Below are 20,341 nucleotides of genomic sequence, written 5' to 3'. Positions count from 1 at the left end.
TATACTGGCTCCCATCTAAATATATAGCTTCTTCTTTTCTTTCAATGTACCAGCCGTATCCCACCGAGGCGGAGTGGCCCAAAAGGAAAAACGAAAGTTTCTCCTTTTATATTTAGTAATATATACAGGAGAAGGGGTTACTAGACCCTTGCTCCTGGCATTTTAGTCGCCTCTTACAACATGCATGGCTTACGGAGGAAGAATTCTGTTCCACTTCCCCATGGAGGTAATATATAGCTGTCATACTATATTTGTTGACTGTGTAGCCACTAATGCTAGATGTTGCAGTAGTCTCATATGAGCCTTAACCTATCTTCTGTTGATGTTACTAGTTAGCCAGGCTTACCTATACAGCTTGGGCTCACTAAACGTGAATATTGAATCCTGTGAGGGGCTCACATTATTTGAATAGGCACTATTCAAATTGTATGTAATTTTTGTGCAGGATTTGAAAAGTTTGTGAGAAAACTAGCACTAATTAATTTCACATTAAATCAAAATTCGCCCTAATCAGTATCTCACTAATTGAGATCCAGCTGTATGTTGCATACAATATGCTGTCTTTACATATTAATACAGCCTTATTTCTTTTTTGCATTATACATAATGTAGTTTACATGTAATAAAATATTGTTAAGTACAAAACTGAGTGTAAAACGGAAGCTTGTAATTGTTTTACATGATGGTAGGATTGCTGGTGTCTTTTTATTCTGTCTCATAAATATGCAAGATTTCAGGTACGTCTTGCTACTTCTACTTACACTTAGGTCACACTACACATACATGTACAAGCATATATATACACACACCCCTTTGGGTTTTCTTCTATTTTTCTTTCTAGTTCTTGTTCTTGTTTATTTCCTCTTATCTCCATGGGAAAGTGAAACAAAATTCTTCCTCCGTAAGCCTTGCGTGTTGTAAGAGGCGACTAAAATGCCGGGAGCAAGGGGCTACTAACCTCTTCTCCTGTATATATTACTAAATGTAAAAGGAGAAACTTTCGTTTTTCCTTTTGGACCACCCCGCCTCGGTGGACCACCCCGCCTCGGTGGACCACCCCGCCTCGGTGGACCACCCCGCCTCGGTGGACCACCCCGCCTCGGTGGACCACCCCGCCTCGGTGGACCACCCCGCCTCAGTGGACCACCCCACCTCGGTGGGCCACCCCGCCTCGGTGGACCACCCCGCCTCAGTGGTATACGGCCGGTGTGTTGAAAGAAGTACAAAAGAAAGCCAATAACATGTTGTGCATTTCAGGCAGAGTAATACTAATGACTCACGAAATTGTAATGAATTTATGATATAATCGTAATGAATTTATGGTATAACCCAGACACCACAGGACTTTGAAACAGCAATAAATGATATGTCCATGCAGTCAACCCCAGGCCCAGACTTGTGAGACTCTGTGTTCATCAAGAACTGCAGGAAACTCCTTTCATGTGCCTTAAATATTCATTGTTGAGGGATCATAGACACAAGGGTCATTTATCCCACAGTCACTAAAAACAATGGATATAGCCCCACTCCACAAAGGTGGCAGTAAAGCATGAAACCAATCAAAATCATCTCTATTTCTGTAATTTTTTTTCTATTCTATCAAATGAGACCAAGAGACAGAGAATACACCACAAATTCACTGTTTTAAACCCAAAACACTGTCGCAGTTTTTCTCTGTTATGCATTGCTTGCTGCAGGACTTTTTTAAATGATGCACACTTACTGCATAGACCCATTCTCTCATATCTAGGCCCAGATTTACCACTCATAACTTATATATGAGTCCTAGGTAGTAGGTTGATAGACAGCAACTGCCCAGGGAGGTACTACCGTCTTGCCAAGTGAGTGTAAAACGGAAACCTGTAATTGTTTTACCCCCTCAAGGAAGGTTCCTTGATGTTGGTGAGGGGCTCTTGATTTAGGGAATTGGATCTGTGCTCCAGTTCCCCGAATTAAGCCTGAATGCCTTCCACATCCCCCCCCCAGGCGCTGTATAATCCTCCGGGTTTAGCGCTTCCCCCTTAATTATAATAATAATAATGTAATTGTTTTACATGATGGTAGGATTGCTGGTGTCCATTTTTCTGTCTCATAAATATGCAAGGTTTCATGTACGTCTTGCTACTTCTACTTACACTTAGGTCACACTACACATACATGTACAAGCATATATATACATACCCATCTGGGTTTTCTTCTATTTTTCTTACTAGTTCTTGTTCTTGTTTATTTCCTCTTACCTCCATGGGGAAGTGGAACAGAATTCTTCCTCCGTAAGCCATGCATGTTGTAAGAGGCGACTAAAATGCCGGGAGCAAGGGGCTAGTAACCCCTTCTCCTGTATATATTACTAAATTTAATAGGAGAAACTTTCGTTTTTCCTTTTGGACCACCCCGCCTTGGTGGACCACCCCGCCTCGGTGGGATACAGCCGGTTTGTTGAAAGAAAGAACTTATATGAGTGAGCTGAGCTCATGGCGTACTACTACAGGACCGACCCGGGCTTCAGAGATGTAGTACAGTGGGATTGACACTGAAAGTGCAGGCACTATGCTTTCCACCTCCAGGACTCAAGTCCGGCTAATCAGTTTCCCAAAATCCCTTCTCAAAATATTACCCTGCTCACTCTCCAACAGCTCATCAAGTCCCAAAAACCATTTATAGATAAAATTTTTTGACAGAGTAGGAATGGGAGTATGGTATATAGCCAGGTCTTGATTACTGCTAGTTCAATTAGTGCAAATTTTGATTTAGTGCAAAATTAAATAATGCTAATCTTCCCCTTTCAAACTCTTCAAATCGTGCGTAAAAATTAAATACAATTTGCACTATTCAAATTACAGTATATGTAATTTTTGTGCAAGATTTAGTTATGGACAGGGTAACCCCAAAGAGAAAGAAAACCTTTCACCATCATTCACACCATAACTGTTTTGCCAGAGGCACACAGATAAGACAGAGTAGATTTCCCTCCATTATTGTTAATAAAATCTTCACAGATAGCTGCCGTTAAAGGAATATCACAAGTTGTCTTCTCTCGGATCTTCATGGCTGCTCCTGGGATGACACTTCTTCCTGTGATCATGGAAAATTTGGAAAAAAGGCATTTTTTCATTAAAAATCCCCGGTTAAATGCTCCTTTTCAAGCTGTGGCGTGTGGTGTGATCCTCACATTTATGACACCAGCAGCTTGTGCACTTTTCAGTCAGAAATGGTAAGTACTACCACCACCTCTTCCTGCCTGTATATAGCCGTCCTGCTTCACTTCTGGTTAGTGTGACTTTGTAAATGGTCCAAGTCGGACCGAAACGTCGTCGTAAGTTCTCTCTCTTATGTGCAGGTTATTTGTGTATCGTTCCAGTCACGGTATTGTGCCTTTTTTGTTATTTGTTACGCATTTCAGAAGAGAATTTCTACTTTATTGTTGCACCTTGATTTACAAACACTTTGGGGACTTGAATTGTGTATAATATTCATAATATTCCTGATTTGTGTATAATAGTTTTTTTGTTTTATTAACACATCGGCCGATTCCCACCAAGGCAGGGTGGCCCGAAAAAGAAAAACTTTCATCATCATTCACTCCATCACTGTCTTACCAGAAGGGTGCTTTACACTACAGTTTATAAAACTGCAACATTAACACCCAATATTAACATTAACACCCACCGTTAACACACAATAATGATATAATAATGATATTACACTCAATACAGAAGATTCTTAAAGTGTTTGTAAGTCTAGGACTTAGTGTAGTTGCTCTTGGACTTACGACGGGGTTGCGTCTAGCCGAACCCATCGTAAGTTAAAATATAAATCGAATATGAATACACTATAATGTATATTAGACAAGAAATAACTACTGTCACTGAATAAGTAGATAAATAATTACTCCAAGTAAATACCAATATTGAAAAGTAAATAAATGAATACAAGTTTATCAATAAATGTACAGTTCTGTGTGCTGGACAGTCATGTAAAGTCAACTTGCATTTGTGGTCACAGTGGTGCCTGTGCTAACCTTCCTATGGTGTAGAAATATACCTAGTTGGATGAATCTTATTGTGGCTAGCTGGTCTAGTGGCTAACGCGACGGGCTGGAGTTTTGAGACTCTATGACCGCGGGTTCAGTCCCGGCCGGGGGTATGGTTTATTTGCAATCGTGTCATTACGATTTCTTGAGTCACCTAAAGTCAGTACCTGACCAGCCGGGCTGTGATTCCTACATCAATTTGCGTCCAGCCAGCAATAACAGCCTGGTTGTTCAGGCCTTGATCCACCATGAGGCCTTGTTACAGACTGGGACATGGGGGCGTTGACCCCCCGAAACCCCCTCCAGGAATGTGCATTGCTATCAGACTATCGTAAAGTTGAAACATCGTAAATGGAACCATTGTAAATCAAGGAGCGTCTGTATTGTTTAATATAGTACAACTTGATTTCTTTTCTGCAGTATACAGATAATGTAGTTCACATGAAACAATAGTCCGTACCCCGGCCGGGACTGAACCCGCACTCGTAGAGTCTCAAAACTCCAGTCCGTCGTGTTAGCCACTAGACCAACTAGCCACAATAAGATTCATCCAACTAGGTATATTTCTACACCATAGGAAGGTTAGCATAGACCACCACTGTGACCACAAATGCAAGTTTTTACAGACGAATCTCCAGCTAGCGTGGCCGTGACGAACTCTAGCTCAAGTCCCTTCACTGCCGTCAACATGACTATGAGCGCGGGTTCAATCCCGGCCGGGGGTATGGTTTGTTTGCAATCGTGTCATTACGATTTCTTGAGTCAACTAGACATAGGTTGTTAAGTGGGAGTTTTATGTTTTTAAATGTACAGAAAGTGAGGTAGCGAGGTGAAGAATAGTACAATCTTAAGTATGCAATAATACAAAAAAAAGAGAGGTAGCTATGGTAAGTGTAAGTTGCATGTTTGTAGGGCATGTAAGTGGTTGTAGCGACCACTTAAGAGCTGAGCACTTTATTATACCAGCTGGGAATTCTTTTCTTGTGAAGAAAAAGAATTCTTCTTTCTTTCAACACACCGGCCGTATCCCACCGAGGCGGGGTGGTCCACCAAGGCGGGGTGGTCCACCGAGGCGGGGTGGTCCACCGAGGTGGGGTGGTCCACCGAGGCGGGGTGGTCCACCGAGGCGGGGTGGTCCACCGAGGCAGGGTGGCCCAAAAGGAAAAACGAAAGTTTCTCCTTTTACATTTAGTAATATATACAGAAGAAGAGGTTACTAGCCCCTTGCTCCCGGCATTTTAGTTGCCTCTTACAACACACATGGCTTACGGAGGAAGAATTCTGTTCCACTTCCCCATGGAGATAAGAAATAAACAAGAATAAGAACTAGAAAGAAAATACAAGAAAACCCAGAGGGGTGTGTATATATGTGCTTGTACATGTATGTGTAGTGTGACCTAAGTGTAAGTAGAAGTAGCAAGATGTACATGAAACCTTGCATGTGTATGAGACAGAAAAAATGACACCAGCAATCCTACCATCATGTAAAACAATTACAGGCTTTCGTTTTACACTCACTTGGCAGGACGGTAGTACCTCCCTGGGCGGTTGCTGTCTACCAACCTACTACCTACAAAGAAAAAGAATATTTTTCAATATATCTGTTCTTGCTGAGGCAGGGTGACCTAAAAAAGAAGAAAAACTTTCACCATCATTCACTTACACCCTGCCAGAGGCATGCCTACACTACAGTTCAAAACTGCAAATATTCCCAGCCCTCCTTCTGGAAAAATTAAATCATGGTGTAAGTTACTGCCCTTCTAGATTGAGTCAAGGTCACTGTTATAAATGTGAAATGTTTCTCACTGGCTTGCACTCAGGTGACACTTCTATCAGGTAACAAATTGGGTAAAGTGCAGTATCAGTGTATCTTAGAAACCGTTAACGAACATATTCACTAATTAAAAGGTTATATAACCTGATACAAAACCTATGGGGAAGTGGAACAGAGTTCTTCCTCTGTAAGTCATACGTGTTGTAAGAGGCGACTAAAATGCCGGGAGCAAGGGGCTAGTAACCCCTTCTGTATAAATTACTAAATTTTTTATTTTTTTTTTTTCAACAAGTCGGTCGTCTCCCACCGAGGCAGGGTGACCCAAAAAAAGAAAGAAAATCCCCAAAAAGAAAATACTTTCATCATCATTCAACACTTTCACCTCACTCACACATTATCACTGCTTTTGCAGAGGTGCTCAGAATACAACAGCTTAGAAGCATATATGTATAAAGATACACAACATATCCCTCCAAACTGCCAATATCCTAAACCCCTCCTTTAAAGTGCAGGCATTGTACTTCCCATTTCCAGGACTCAAGTCCGACTGTATGAAAATAACCAGTTTCCCTGAATCCCTTCACTAAATATTACCCTGCTCACACTCCAACAGATCGTCAGGTCCCAAGTATCATTCGTCTCCATTCACTCCTATCTAACACGCTCATGCTAAATATAAAAAGATATTGGCAGTTTGGAGGGATATGTTGTGTATCTTTATATGTGTATGCTTCTAGACTGTTGTATTCTGAGCACCTCTGCAAAAGCAGTGATAATGTGTGAGTGTGGTGAAAGTGTTGAATGATGATGAAAGTATTTTCTTTTTGGGGATTTTCTTTCTTTTTGGGTCACCCTGCCTCGGTGGGAGACGGCTGACTTGTTGAAAAAAAAAGAAAAACTTGTGTTTATCTTTTTAGGTCACCCTGCTTCAGTGGGATACAGCTGGTTTGTTGAAAAAAAAATTAACCTGGTTAGGGCATCTAGGAGAGAGGAATATTTGCTGTTTGGAGGGACATCTAAACTGTCATATCTGCGTGCCTCTGGCAAGACAATGATGGTGTGAATAATAGTAAAAGTGGAAGTGTTTGTATGTGAGGGGCTTGGACATCCAGCAGGCATGTGTGTGTGTGTGTGTGTTAGATAGGAGTGATTGGAGTCAATTGGTTTTTATGACTTGACGTACTGTTGGAGTGTGATTCGAGGAAACCGGTTAGCTGGACTTGAGTCCTGGAGGTGGGAGGTACAGTGCCTGCACTCTGAAGGTGGTGTGGGGACATGTGCAGTTTGGAGGTGCATCTGAATTGTAGTATCTACACACCTCTGGCAAAAGTGATAATGAAAGTGCTTCTTTTTTGGGTGACCGTACCTCGGTGGGAGATGGGTGGTGTGTTAAAAGAGAATAATACTGAACTGAGATAATCTGTATAGGTTCCTTGAATATCTTAATGACATCCCGTGTACCTCAGAAAGGTGTCGTAGGATTTTCTCTTCCCACAGACCTGAGCAAGGCCAGACTTGTGTCTTGACTTTATCAAAATCCTTGAATCTTTCTTGCCGTTGCAGCATAATTTTTGTTGTATACAGTAATGTTTTTGTATTTTCAGTGCAATCAGTACATCTACATTAGCCCAGCTGGAGCCAGACGCCTTTGCAACACTGAAGACAAAGTGTAGTGAGGGTGTACCACAGTCAGTGTACTTCAACAAGGGGTTGTGAGCAGCAGCACCAATCTAATAATATTATCTACACGTAATGTGGCTTCAGAGCCTGTGAATGAATATGAGTGTTTTAATTGATGTAATCTGCACATGGTAATGTGGCGAGACAACCAGTGAATGTGTAATGGTGACTACGGTTTGTTGTATATAATTTTCACGTGGTAATGGAGCAAGACTGCCAGAGTGATGGAAAATCTGTTTATTTGTGTCATCACACTTTGGTGGTTCATATAGCAAGATAGAATGAGTGATGGTGAATGTGTTTCTTTGACTCGCCCTACTTTGATGTGTAATGGCCAGTATGTAAAACAATATTGTGGTTGACAATAAATGTAATAATAATGTGTAATTTGTGTTGATGACTTGAATGTTATGAGTGTAATGTAACTTATGCTGAAGGCTACATCAATGGGATTAATACTTGATAATATAACTAAAGTATAATGAACACTTGTTAGTGCTCAATAATAACTCACATGGAGACAGAAACTCAGGAGATTAATTGACCTCTATATTTCAACCCCCTTCTGGGGTCCTCTTCAGCAGATCTGAGTTTCTGCCTATCTCTGTTATTATTGAGCACTTGATAACATCTCAGAGTTGAGGTTATTATTTGTTCTTGTCTGCTGCAGATGCAATTTATTTTGTTAAAAATGTTAGTTATGTAATTCATGGAGTAGTCGTAATTTACGAAGTAGAAATGATTAGCTTCACTTTCAAACGTGTCTAATTTGGATGCTACTTCTATTGAATTTTATTAAAGACAAATGATTTGTTGAAGTCTGTACAGAATATGTAAGTTTGTTTTTAAGATGAATTATTAATAAATTGAGAAATAGGTTAAAACTTAATAGGTGAGAACATAACTTGTTGGCTCATTTTAATTTGATGTGTGTGTGCATGCCTGGCAAGACAGCTATTGAATGGGTAATTGAATACATATTTTCATTGAGTCGTCCTACTGTAGCAGTTGTAATGTCTGTACATTTCTGAAAAGACACCTTTTAGACGAATGCTGGTGAATGTGTTTATTTGTTGGATTAAAAACAATGCTTGGTGCCCAGGGGTATAATTCAGAGGGCTGAGGAGGGGTTATTGATGTGGTTTAGGCATGTAGAGAGAATGGAGAGGGATTGGTTGATATTGAGGGTGTATAAATATGAAGTGGAAGATGAGAGAACGGATGTAATTCTAGGAATGATTGGAGGGAGGGGGTACAGGAGGCTTTAATTTTAAGTGGCTTAAGCATCCAACAGGTTTGAGTAAGCGTATTAGATAGGAGTCAGTAGATACTAGTATTCTTTAATGTGAGCAGGGTAACCTATAGAAAGGGATTAGGGGAAAGTGGTTAGCCGGACTTGAGTCCTGGAGGTGGAAGGGCAGTGTCTGCACTCCGAAGGCAGAGTGGAAATGTTGCAGTCGCAGGGTAGTCTGATTGTGGTGTCAACACACTTGTGGAAAGATAGTGATTCACTGGATGTTGATGAACGTGCTTTCTTGTTTGGTCACCTTACCTTGGTGTGAGATAGCCATTAAGTTGAAAAACAAATGTATATAGAGTATATATATACTAGTCATATAGAAATACATATTTTTATTATTTTATTATCACACTGGCCGATTCCCACAAAGGCAGGGTGGCCCGAAAAAGAAAAACTTTCACCATCATTCGCTCCATCACTGTCTTGCGAGAAGGGTGCTTTACACTACAGTTTTTAAACTGCAACATTAACACCCCTCCTTCAGAGTGCAGGCACTGTACTTCCCATCTCCAGGACTCAAGTCCGGCCTGCCGGTTTCCCTGAATCCCTTCATAAATGTTACTTTGCTCACAGTCCAACAGCATGTCAAGTATTAAAAACCATTTCTCTCCATCCAATCCTATCAAACACGCTCACGCATGCCTGCTGGAAGTCCAAGCCCCTCGCACACTAAACCTCCTTTACCCCCTCCCTCCAACCTTTCTTAGGCCGACCCCTACCCCGCCTTCCTTCCACTACACACTGATACACTCTTGAAGTCATTCTGTTTCGCTCCATTCTCTCTACATGTCCGAACCACCTCAACAACCCTTCCTCAGCCCTCTGGACAACAGTTTTGGTAATCCCGCACCTCCTCCTAACTTCCAAACTACGAATTCTCTGCATTATATTCACACCACACATTGCCCTCAGACGTGACATCTCCACTGCCTCCAGCCTCCTCGCTGCAACATTCATCACCCATGCTTCACACCCATATAAGAGTGTTGGTAAAACTATACTCTCGTACATTCCCTTCTTTGCCTCCAAGGACAAAGTTCTTTGTCTCCACAGACTCCTAAGTGCACCACTCACCCTTTTCCCCTCATCAATTCTATGATTCACCTCATCTTTTATAGACCCATCCACTGACACGTCTAAATACCACAGTGAAAATAAGTAAAATATCAGAAGGTGTGTGTGTGTAAGCACATGAAAGTTCTCAGGTGTTTTTCCTATTTTCATTTTGGTATTTTTATATACAATGAAACCTTGGTTTTCATATGCCCCAGCTTGCACATATAACCACAGTTTTTTTTTTTTCAACAAATCGGCCATCTCCCACCGAGGCAAGGTGACCCAAAAAAGAAAGAAAATCCCCAAAAAGAAAATACTTTCATCATCATTCAACACTTTCACCTCACTCACACATAATCACTGTTTTTGCAGAGGTGCTCAGAATACAACAGTTTAGAAGCATATACGTATAAAGATACACAACATATCCCTCCAAACTGCCAATATCCCAAACCCCTCCTTTAAAGTGCAGGCATTGTACTTCCCATTTCCAGGACTCAAGTCTGACTATATGAAAATAACCGGTTTCCCTGAATCCCTTCACTAAATATTACCCTGCTCACACTCCAACAGATCGTCAGGTCACAAGTACCATTCGTCTCCATTCACTCCTATCTAACACGCTCATGCACGCTTGCTGGAAGTCCTAGCCCCTTGCCCACAAAACCTCCTTTACCCCCTCTCTCCAACCCTTTCGAGGACGACCCCTACCCCGCCTTCCTTCCCCTATAGATTTATATGCTTTCCATGTCATTCTACTTTGATCCATTCTCTCTAAATGACCAAACCACCTCAACAACCCCTCTTCTGCCCTCTGACTAATACTTTTATTAACTCCACACCTTTTCCTAATTTCCACACTCCAAATTTTCTGCTTAATATTTACACCACACATTGCCCTTAGACAGGACATCTCCACTGCCTCCAACCGTCTCCTCGCTGCTGCATTTACCACCCAAGCTTCACACCCATATAAGAGTGTTGGTACTACTATACTTTCATACATTCCCTTCTTTGCCTCCATAGATAATGTTTTTTGACTCCACATATACCTCAATGCATCACTCACCTTTTTTACCTCATCAATTCTATGATTAACCTCATCCTTCATAAATCCATCCGCCGACACGTCAACTCCCAAGTATCTGAAAACATTCACTTCTTACATACTCCTCCTCCCCAATTTGATATCCAATTTTTCTTTATCTAAATCATTTGATACCCTCATCACCTTACTCTTTTCTATGTTCACTTTCAACTTTCTACCTTTACACACATTCCCAAACTTATCCACTAACCTTTGCAATTTTTCTTTAGAATCTCCCATAAGCACAGTATCATCAGCAAAAAGTAACTGTGCCAATTCCCATTTTGAATTTGATTCCCCATAATTTAATCCCACCCCTCTCCCGAACACCCTAGCATTTACTTCCTTTACAACCCCATCTATAAATATATTAAACAACCATGGTGACATTACACATCCCTGTCTAAGACCTACTTTTACCGGGAAGTATTCTTTCCTCCGTAAGCCATGCGTGTCGTATGAGGCGACTAAAATGCCGGGAGCAATGGGCTAGTAACCCCTTCTCCTGTATACAATTACTAAAAAAGAGAAGAAGAAAAACTTTATAAAACTGGGTTGCTTAAATGTGCGTGGATGTAGTGCGGATGACAAGAAACAGATGATTGCTGATGTTATGAATGAAAAGAAGTTGGATGTCCTGGCCCTAAGCGAAACAAAGCTGAAGGGGGTAGGAGAGTTTCAGTGGGGGGAAATAAATGGGATTAAATCTGGAGTATCTGAGAGAGTTAGAGCAAAGGAAGGGGTAGCAGTAATGTTAAATGATCAGTTATGGAAGGAGAAAAGAGAATATGAATGTGTAAATTCAAGAATTATGTGGATTAAAGTAAAGGTTGGATGTGAGAAGTGGGTCATAATAAGCGTGTATGCACCTGGAGAAGAGAGGAATGCAGAGGAGAGAGAGAGATTTTGGGAGATGTTAAGTGAATGTATAGGAGCCTTTGAACCAAGTGAGAGAGTAATTGTGGTAGGGGACTTGAATGCTAAAGTAGGAGAAACTTTTAGAGAGGGTGTGGTAGGTAAGTTTGGGGTGCCAGGTGTAAATGATAATGGGAGCCCTTTGATTGAACTTTGTATAGAAAGGGGTTTAGTTATAGGTAATACATATTTTAAGAAAAAGAGGATAAATAAGTATACACGATATGATGTAGGGCGAAATGACAGTAGTTTGTTGGATTATGTATTGGTAGATAAAAGACTGTTGAGTAGACTTCAGGATGTACATGTTTATAGAGGGGCCACAGATATATCAGATCACTTTCTAGTTGTAGCTACACTGAGAGTAAAAGGTAGATGGGATACAAGGAGAATAGAAGCATCAGGGAAGAGAGAGGTGAAGGTTTATAAACTAAAAGAGGAGGCAGTTAGGGTAAGATATAAACAGCTATTGGAGGATAGATGGGCTAATGAGAGCATAGGCAATGGGGTCGAAGAGGTATGGGGTAGGTTTAAAAATGTAGTGTTAGAGTGTTCAGCAGAAGTTTGTGGTTACAGGAAAGTGGGTGCAGGAGGGAAGAGGAGCGATTGGTGGAATGATGATGTAAAGAGAGTAGTAAGGGAGAAAAAGTTAGCATATGAGAAGTTTTTACAAAGTAGAAGTGATGCAAGGAGGGAAGAGTATATGGAGAAAAAGAGAGAAGTTAAGAGAGTGGTGAAGCAATGTAAAAAGAGAGCAAATGAGAGAGTGGGTGAGATGTTATCAACAAATTTTGTTGAAAATAAGAAAAAGTTTTGGAGTGAGATTAACAAGTTAAGAAAGCCTAGAGAACAAATGGATTTGTCAGTTAAAAATAGGAGAGGAGAGTTATTAAATGGAGAGTTAGAGGTATTGGGAAGATGGAAGGAATATTTTGAGGAATTGTTAAATGTTGATGAAGATAGGGAAGCTGTGATTTCGTGTATAGGGCAAGGAGGAATAACATCTTGTAGGAGTGAGGAAGAGCCAGTTGTGAGTGTGGGGGAAGTTCGTGAGGCAGTAGGTAAAATGAAAGGGGGTAAGGCAGCCGGGATTGATGGGATAAAGATAGAAATGTTAAAAGCAGGTGGGGATATAGTTTTGGAGTGGTTGGTGCAATTATTTAATAAATGTATGGAAGAGGGTAAGGTACCTAGGGATTGGCAGAGAGCATGCATAGTTCCTTTGTATAAAGGCAAAGGGGATAAAAGAGAGTGCAAAAATTATAGGGGGATAAGTCTGTAGTCAGGTAGTAGGTTGGTAGACAGGAACCACCCAGGGAAGTACTACCGTCCTGCCAGATGACTGTGAAACAAAAACCTGTAACTGTTTTGCATGATGGTAGGATTGCTGGTTTCTTTTTCTGTCTCATAAACACGCTAAGATAACAGGGATATCTTGCTACTCCTACTTACACTTTGGTCACACTTCACAGACACGCACATGCATATATATATATACATACATCTAGGTTTTTCTCCTTTTTCTAAATAGCTCTTGTTCTTTTTTATTTCTTCTATTGTCCATGGGGAAGTGGAAAAGAATCTTTCCTCCGTAAGCCATGCGTGTCGTATGAGGCGACTAAAATGCCGGGAGCAATGGGCTAGTAACCCCTTCTCCTGTATACAATTACTAAAAAAGAGAAGAAGAAAAACTTTATAAAACTGGGTTGCTTAAATGTGCGTGGATGCAGTGCGGATGACAAGAAACAGATGATTGCTGATGTTATGAATGAAAAGAAGTTGGATGTCCTGGCCCTAAGCGAAACAAAGCTGAAGGGGGTAGGAGAGTTTCAGTGGGGGGAAATAAATGGGATTAAATCTGGAGTATCTGAGAGAGTTAGAGCAAAGGAAGGGGTAGCAGTAATGTTAAATGATCAGTTATGGAAGGAGAAAAGAGAATATGAATGTGTAAATTCAAGAATTATGTGGATTAAAGTAAAGGTTGGATGCGAGAAGTGGGTCATAATAAGCGTGTATGCACCTGGAGAAGAGAGGAATGCAGAGGAGAGAGAGAGATTTTGGGAGATGTTAAGTGAATGTATAGGAGCCTTTGAACCAAGTGAGAGAGTAATTGTGGTAGGGGACTTGAATGCTAAAGTAGGAGAAACTTTTAGAGAGGGTGTGGTAGGTAAGTTTGGGGTGCCAGGTGTAAATGATAATGGGAGCCCTTTGATTGAACTTTGTATAGAAAGGGGTTTAGTTATAGGTAATACATATTTTAAGAAAAAGAGGATAAATAAGTATACACGATATGATGTAGGGCGAAATGACAGTAGTTTGTTGGATTATGTATTGGTAGATAAAAGACTGTTGAGTAGACTTCAGGATGTACATGTTTATAGAGGGGCCACAGATATATCAGATCACTTTCTAGTTGTAGCTACACTGAGAGTAAAAGGTAGATGGGATACAAGGAGAATAGAAGCATCAGGGAAGAGAGAGGTGAAGGTTTATAAACTAAAAGAGGAGGCAGTTAGGGTAAGATATAAACAGCTATTGGAGGATAGATGGGCTAATGAGAGCATAGGCAATGGGGTCGAAGAGGTATGGGGTAGGTTTAAAAATGTAGTGTTAGAGTGTTCAGCAGAAGTTTGTGGTTACAGGAAAGTGGGTGCAGGAGGGAAGAGGAGCGATTGGTGGAATGATGATGTAAAGAGAGTAGTAAGGGAGAAAAAGTTAGCATATGAGAAGTTTTTACAAAGTAGAAGTGATGCAAGGAGGGAAGAGTATATGGAGAAAAAGAGAGAAGTTAAGAGAGTGGTGAAGCAATGTAAAAAGAGAGCAAATGAGAGAGTGGGTGAGATGTTATCAACAAATTTTGTTGAAAATAAGAAAAAGTTTTGGAGTGAGATTAACAAGTTAAGAAAGCCTAGAGAACAAATGGATTTGTCAGTTAAAAATAGGAGAGGAGAGTTATTAAATGGAGAGTTAGAGGTATTGGGAAGATGGAAGGAATATTTTGAGGAATTGTTAAATGTTGATGAAGATAGGGAAGCTGTGATTTCGTGTATAGGGCAAGGAGGAATAACATCTTGTAGGAGTGAGGAAGAGCCAGTTGTGAGTGTGGGGGAAGTTCGTGAGGCAGTAGGTAAAATGAAAGGGGGTAAGGCAGCCGGGATTGATGGGATAAAGATAGAAATGTTAAAAGCAGGTGGGGATATAGTTTTGGAGTGGTTGGTGCAATTATTTAATAAATGTATGGAAGAGGGTAAGGTACCTAGGGATTGGCAGAGAGCATGCATAGTTCCTTTGTATAAAGGCAAAGGGGATAAAAGAGAGTGCAAAAATTATAGGGGGATAAGTCTGTTGAGTGTACCTGGTAAAGTGTATGGTAGAGTTATAATTGAAAGAATTAAGAGTAAGACGGAGAATAGGATAGCAGATGAACAAGGAGGCTTTAGGAAAGGTAGGGGGTGTGTGGACCAGGTGTTTACAGTGAAACATATAAGTGAACAGTATTTAGATAAGGCTAAAGAGGTCTTTGTGGCATTTATGGATTTGGAAAAGGCGTATGACAGGGTGGATAGGGGGGCAATGTGGCAGATGTTGCAAGTGTATGGTGTAGGAGGTAGGTTACTGAAAGCAGTGAAGAGTTTTTACGAGGATAGTGAGGCTCAAGTTAGAGTATGTAGGAAAGAGGGAAATTTTTTCCCAGTAAAAGTAGGCCTTAGACAAGGATGTGTGATGTCACCGTGGTTGTTTAATATATTTATAGATGGGGTTGTAAGAGAAGTAAATGCGAGGGTCTTGGCAAGAGGCGTGGAGTTAAAAGATAAAGAATCACACACAAAGTGGGAGTTGTCACAGCTGCTCTTTGCTGATGACACTGTGCTCTTGGGAGATTCTGAAGAGAAGTTGCAGAGATTGGTGGATGAATTTGGTAGGGTGTGCAAAAGAAGAAAATTAAAGGTGAATACAGGAAAGAGTAAGGTTATGAGGATAACAAAAAGATTAGGTGATGAAAGATTGAATATCAGATTGGAGGGAGAGAGTATGGAGGAGGTGAACGTATTCAGATATTTGGGAGTGGACGTGTCAGCGGATGGGTCTATGAAAGATGAGGTGAATCATAGAATTGATGAGGGAAAAAGAGTGAGTGGTGCACTTAGGAGTCTGTGGAGACAAAGAACTTTGTCCTTGGAGGCAAAGAGGGGAATGTATGAGAGTATAGTTTTACCAACGCTCTTATATGGGTGTGAAGCGTGGGTGATGAATGTTGCAGCGAGGAGAAGGCTGGAGGCAGTGGAGATGTCATGTCTGAGAGCAATGTGTGGTGTGAATATAATGCAGAGAATTCGTAGTTTGGAAGTTAGGAGGAGGTGCGGGATTACCAAAACTGTTGTCCAGAGGGCTGAGGAAGGGTTGTTGAGGTGGTTCGGACATGTAGAGAGAATGGAGCGAAACAGAATGACTTCAAGAGTATATCAGTCTGTAGTGGAAGGAAGGCGGGGTAGGGGTCGGCCTAGGAAGGGTTGGAGGGAGGGGGTAAAGGAGGTTTTGTGTGCGAGGGGCTTGGACTTCCAGCAGGCATGCGTGAGCGTGTTTGATAGGAGTGAATGGAGACAAATGGTTTTTAATACTTGACGTGCTGTTGGAGTGTGAGCAAAGTAACATTTATGAAGGGATTCAGGGAAACCGGCAGGCCGGACTTGAGTCCTGGAGATGGGAAGTACAGTGCCTGCACTCTGAAGGAGGGGTGTTAATGTTGCAGTTTAAAAACTGTAGTGTAAAGCACCCTTCTGGCAAGACAGTGATGGAGTGAATGATGGTGAAAGTTTTTCTTTTTCGGGCCACCCTGCCTTGGTGGGAATCGGCCGGTGTGATAATAAAAAAAAAAAAAATAATAAGTCTGTTGAGTGTACCTGGTAAAGTGTATGGTAGAGTTATAATTGAAAGAATTAAGAGTAAGACGGAGAATAGGATAGCAGATGAACAAGGAGGTTTTAGGAAAGGTAGGGGGTGTGTGGACCAGGTGTTTACAGTGAAACATATAAGTGAACAGTATTTAGATAAGGCTAAAGAGGTCTTTGTGGCATTTATGGATTTGGAAAAGGCGTATGACAGGGTGGATAGGGGGGCAATGTGGCAGATGTTGCAAGTGTATGGTGTAGGAGGTAGGTTACTGAAAGCAGTGAAGAGTTTTTACGAGGATAGTGAGGCTCAAGTTAGAGTATGTAGGAAAGAGGGAAATTTTTTCCCAGTAAAAGTAGGCCTTAGACAAGGATGTGTGATGTCACCGTGGTTGTTTAATATACTTATAGATGGGGTTGTAAGAGAAGTAAATGCGATTGTCTTGGCAAGAGGCGTGGAGTTAAAAGATAAAGAATCACACACAAAGTGGGAGTTGTCACAGCTGCTCTTTGCTGATGACACTGTGCTCTTGGGAGATTCTGAAGAGAAGTTGCAGAGATTGGTGGATGAATTTGGTAGGGTGTGCAAAAGAAGAAAATTAAAGGTGAATACAGGAAAGAGTAAGGTTATGAGGATAACAAAAGATTAGGTGATGAAAGATTGAATATCAGATTGGAGGGAGAGAGTATGGAGGAGGTGAACGTATTCAGATATTTGGGAGTGGACGTGTCAGCGGATGGGTCTATGAAAGATGAGGTGAATCATAGAATTGATGAGGGAAAAAGAGTGAGTGGTGCACTTAGGAGTCTGTGGAGACAAAGAACTTTGTCCTTGGAGGCAAAGAGGGGAATGTATGAGAGTATAGTTTTACCAACGCTCTTATATGGGTGTGAAGCGTGGGTGATGAATGTTGCAGCGAGGAGAAGGCTGGAGGCAGTGGAGATGTCATGTCTGAGGGCAATGTGTGGTGTGAATATAATGCAGAGAATTCGTAGTTTGGAAGTTAGGAGGAGGTGCGGGATTACCAAAACTGTTGTCCAGAGGGCTGAGGAAGGGTTGTTGAGGTGGTTCGGACATGTAGAGAGAATGGAGCGAAACAGAATGACTTCAAGAGTGTATCAGTCTGTAGTGGAAGGAAGGCGGGGTAGGGGTCGGCCTAGGAAGGGTTGGAGGGAGGGGGTAAAGGAGGTTTTGTGTGCGAGGGGCTTGGACTTCCAGCAGGCATGCGTGAGTGTGTTTGATAGGAGTGAATGGAGACAAATGGTTTTTAATACTTGACGTGCTGTTGGAGTGTGAGCAAAGTAACATTTATGAAGGGATTCAGGGAAACCGGCAGGCCGGACTTGAGTCCTGGAGATGGGAAGTACAGTGCCTGCACTCTGAAGGAGGGGTGTTAATGTTGCAGTTTAAAAACTGTAGTGTAAAGCACCCTTCTGGCAAGACAGTGATGGAGTGAGTGATGGTGAAGGTTTTTCTTTTTCGGGCCACCCTGCCTTGGTGGGAGTCGGCCGGTGTGATAATAAAAAAAAAAATAAAAATATTCTCCCTCTCTTCTACACACCCTAACCTGAGTTATTCTTCATAAAATGTATATTTTTATATTTCCCATAAGAAATAATGAAAATCCAATTAATCTGTTCCAGGCACCCAAAAATATTAACAAAAAATACATTTTATGGAGAATAACTATGGTTTTACACGCAAGCTGGGGCATACAAAAACTGAAGTTCCACTGTATTTGCAATCACGTATTTATTGTGATTTCTTCCATACATATAAACAAAACTCCATGGGGAAGTGGAACAGAATTCTTCCTCCGTAAGCCATGCGTGTCATAAGAGGCGACTTAAATGCCGGAAGCAAGGGGCTAGTAACCCCTTTTGTATATACTATTACTAAATTTAAAAGGAGAAACTTTCGTTTTTCCTTTTGAGCCACCCCACCTAAGTGGGATACGCCTGGTACGTTGAAAGAAGAAAGAATATATACAAAACACAGACACAATGCAGTAGATACTGCACAAGTGATATTTCCCTCCATTACTCTAATATGATCAAACCATACTTGGTTACCATAGCTAATTGATTTTGTTGAGTAACTTTGAGTACATAGTGGATCATTGAAGGCAGTGCTTGTAGAACGAACTACGGTCTATAAATTGACAATTGAACGCTCTACCATCTAGACTAACCTACGGCCTCTAATAGAAAGGAATTGGAGCTGATACACACTGTATTCCATCAGAGGAAGTCACATAATGCTTATAATCATAACCATAATTTTTAAAGGGGTTGACTGGAAAGCCAGTGGAAGGCATCAGTCAGATGACCAAAAGCTCCAGCTGTGGGTCATCATCTGACTAAGACCCATGTCAGGAAATACTTATCCTGTTTCCTGACAAACCTAACCTAGCCCAACCTTCCATCCGAGGCACCAACTGTAACCCAACTGTAACCCAACTGTAACCCAACTGAACTAGGTGCATTAGAATTTTTCAACTCCTCTACTGGTATTTTAGTCGTAAGAAACCAAAGAGAGAGGTACAGGGGCTCCTCAGCTTACCATGGTTTGATTTACGACATTTCAACTGTATGACGGTGCTGCAGCAATTACTTTGGAGATGAAACTTAAGATAATTACCCAGCATGAAGGCAGCAAGTCCATAACTTGTATTCATTTATTGACTTTTCAATACTGGTATTTATTTACAGTAAATATTTGTTTATTTACTGAATCAGTGACAGTACAGTGGACCCCCGCTTAACGATCACCTCCAAATGCGACCAATTATGTAAGTGTATTTATGTAAGTGCGTTTGTACGTGTATGTTTGGGGGTCTGAAATGGACTAATCTACTTCACAATATTCCTTATGGGAACAAATTCGGTCAGTACTGGCACCTGAACATACTTCTGGAATGAAAAAATATCGTTAACCGGGGGTCCACTGTATTTATTTACTTATTGATCATACATTCATATTTGGCTTAAGATATTTTTGACTTACAGTGGGTTCATTGGAACATATAAGTCGAAGAATTGAGACACTTATGCAACATATGGGAATCTTTACTGAAGAAACGTTTCGCCACACAGTGGCTTCATCAGTCCAATACAAATCGGTTTTCAAAACCATTCATCACAAACATGTAAGTCAAGGAGCACGTGTATATTGAAAATGTTCTCATATTGGATTAGAAAATAGAAGTACATCAGGCAATGTTTCTGAAATTGCTGTTACTCTTCTAACAGGTCTTGACTGACTCAAAATCATAATGACACGATTGCAAACAAACCATACCACAGGCAGGGATTGAACTTGTGGTGAGTCAGTCATAAAAATACAGGCCAGCACGTAAGCCACCGGACCATCTGGCTATTGTAGCCAGCTGGTCCAGTGGCTTACATGCTGGCCTGGAGTTTTCCAACTCACTCAACACGAGTTCAATTCCCGCTCATGGTAGAGTTTTTCTTAGGTCTTCAGTGTTTACGTGTTCTCTTTGTAAGCAAATAACTGACATATATGTGAGTACTTGTCAAGGATTTTCTGTCTATTATAGTCTACTTCATTTATTCCATCTGTATTTTTGGTAGCTGGTGATAGAAG

The 20,341-nt window shown here is 41.1% G+C and overlaps 1 protein-coding gene across 3 annotated transcripts in view; it reads left to right on the top strand.

Moving 5' to 3' along the window:
- Sfxn2 (sideroflexin 2) overlaps positions 1–7,869 on the top strand; it is a 38,660-nt gene extending 30,791 nt beyond the window's left edge. For all 3 annotated transcript variants that reach the window (XM_070105118.1, XM_070105119.1, XM_053800251.2), the window contains 2 exons: positions 3,000–3,214; positions 7,412–7,869. In XM_070105118.1, the coding sequence (XP_069961219.1) occupies positions 3,000–3,214; positions 7,412–7,523 (327 nt within the window). In that variant the 3' untranslated portion in view covers positions 7,524–7,869. The remainder of the gene's footprint in view (positions 1–2,999; positions 3,215–7,411) is intronic.
- The last annotated feature ends 12,472 nt before the right edge of the window (positions 7,870–20,341 follow it).

Source organism: Cherax quadricarinatus, chromosome 97 (assembly GCF_038502225.1).
Source record: "Cherax quadricarinatus isolate ZL_2023a chromosome 97, ASM3850222v1, whole genome shotgun sequence".
NCBI classification, from domain to species: Eukaryota; Metazoa; Arthropoda; class Malacostraca; order Decapoda; family Parastacidae; genus Cherax; species Cherax quadricarinatus.
This window is presented reverse-complemented; position numbering and strand designations above follow the sequence as displayed.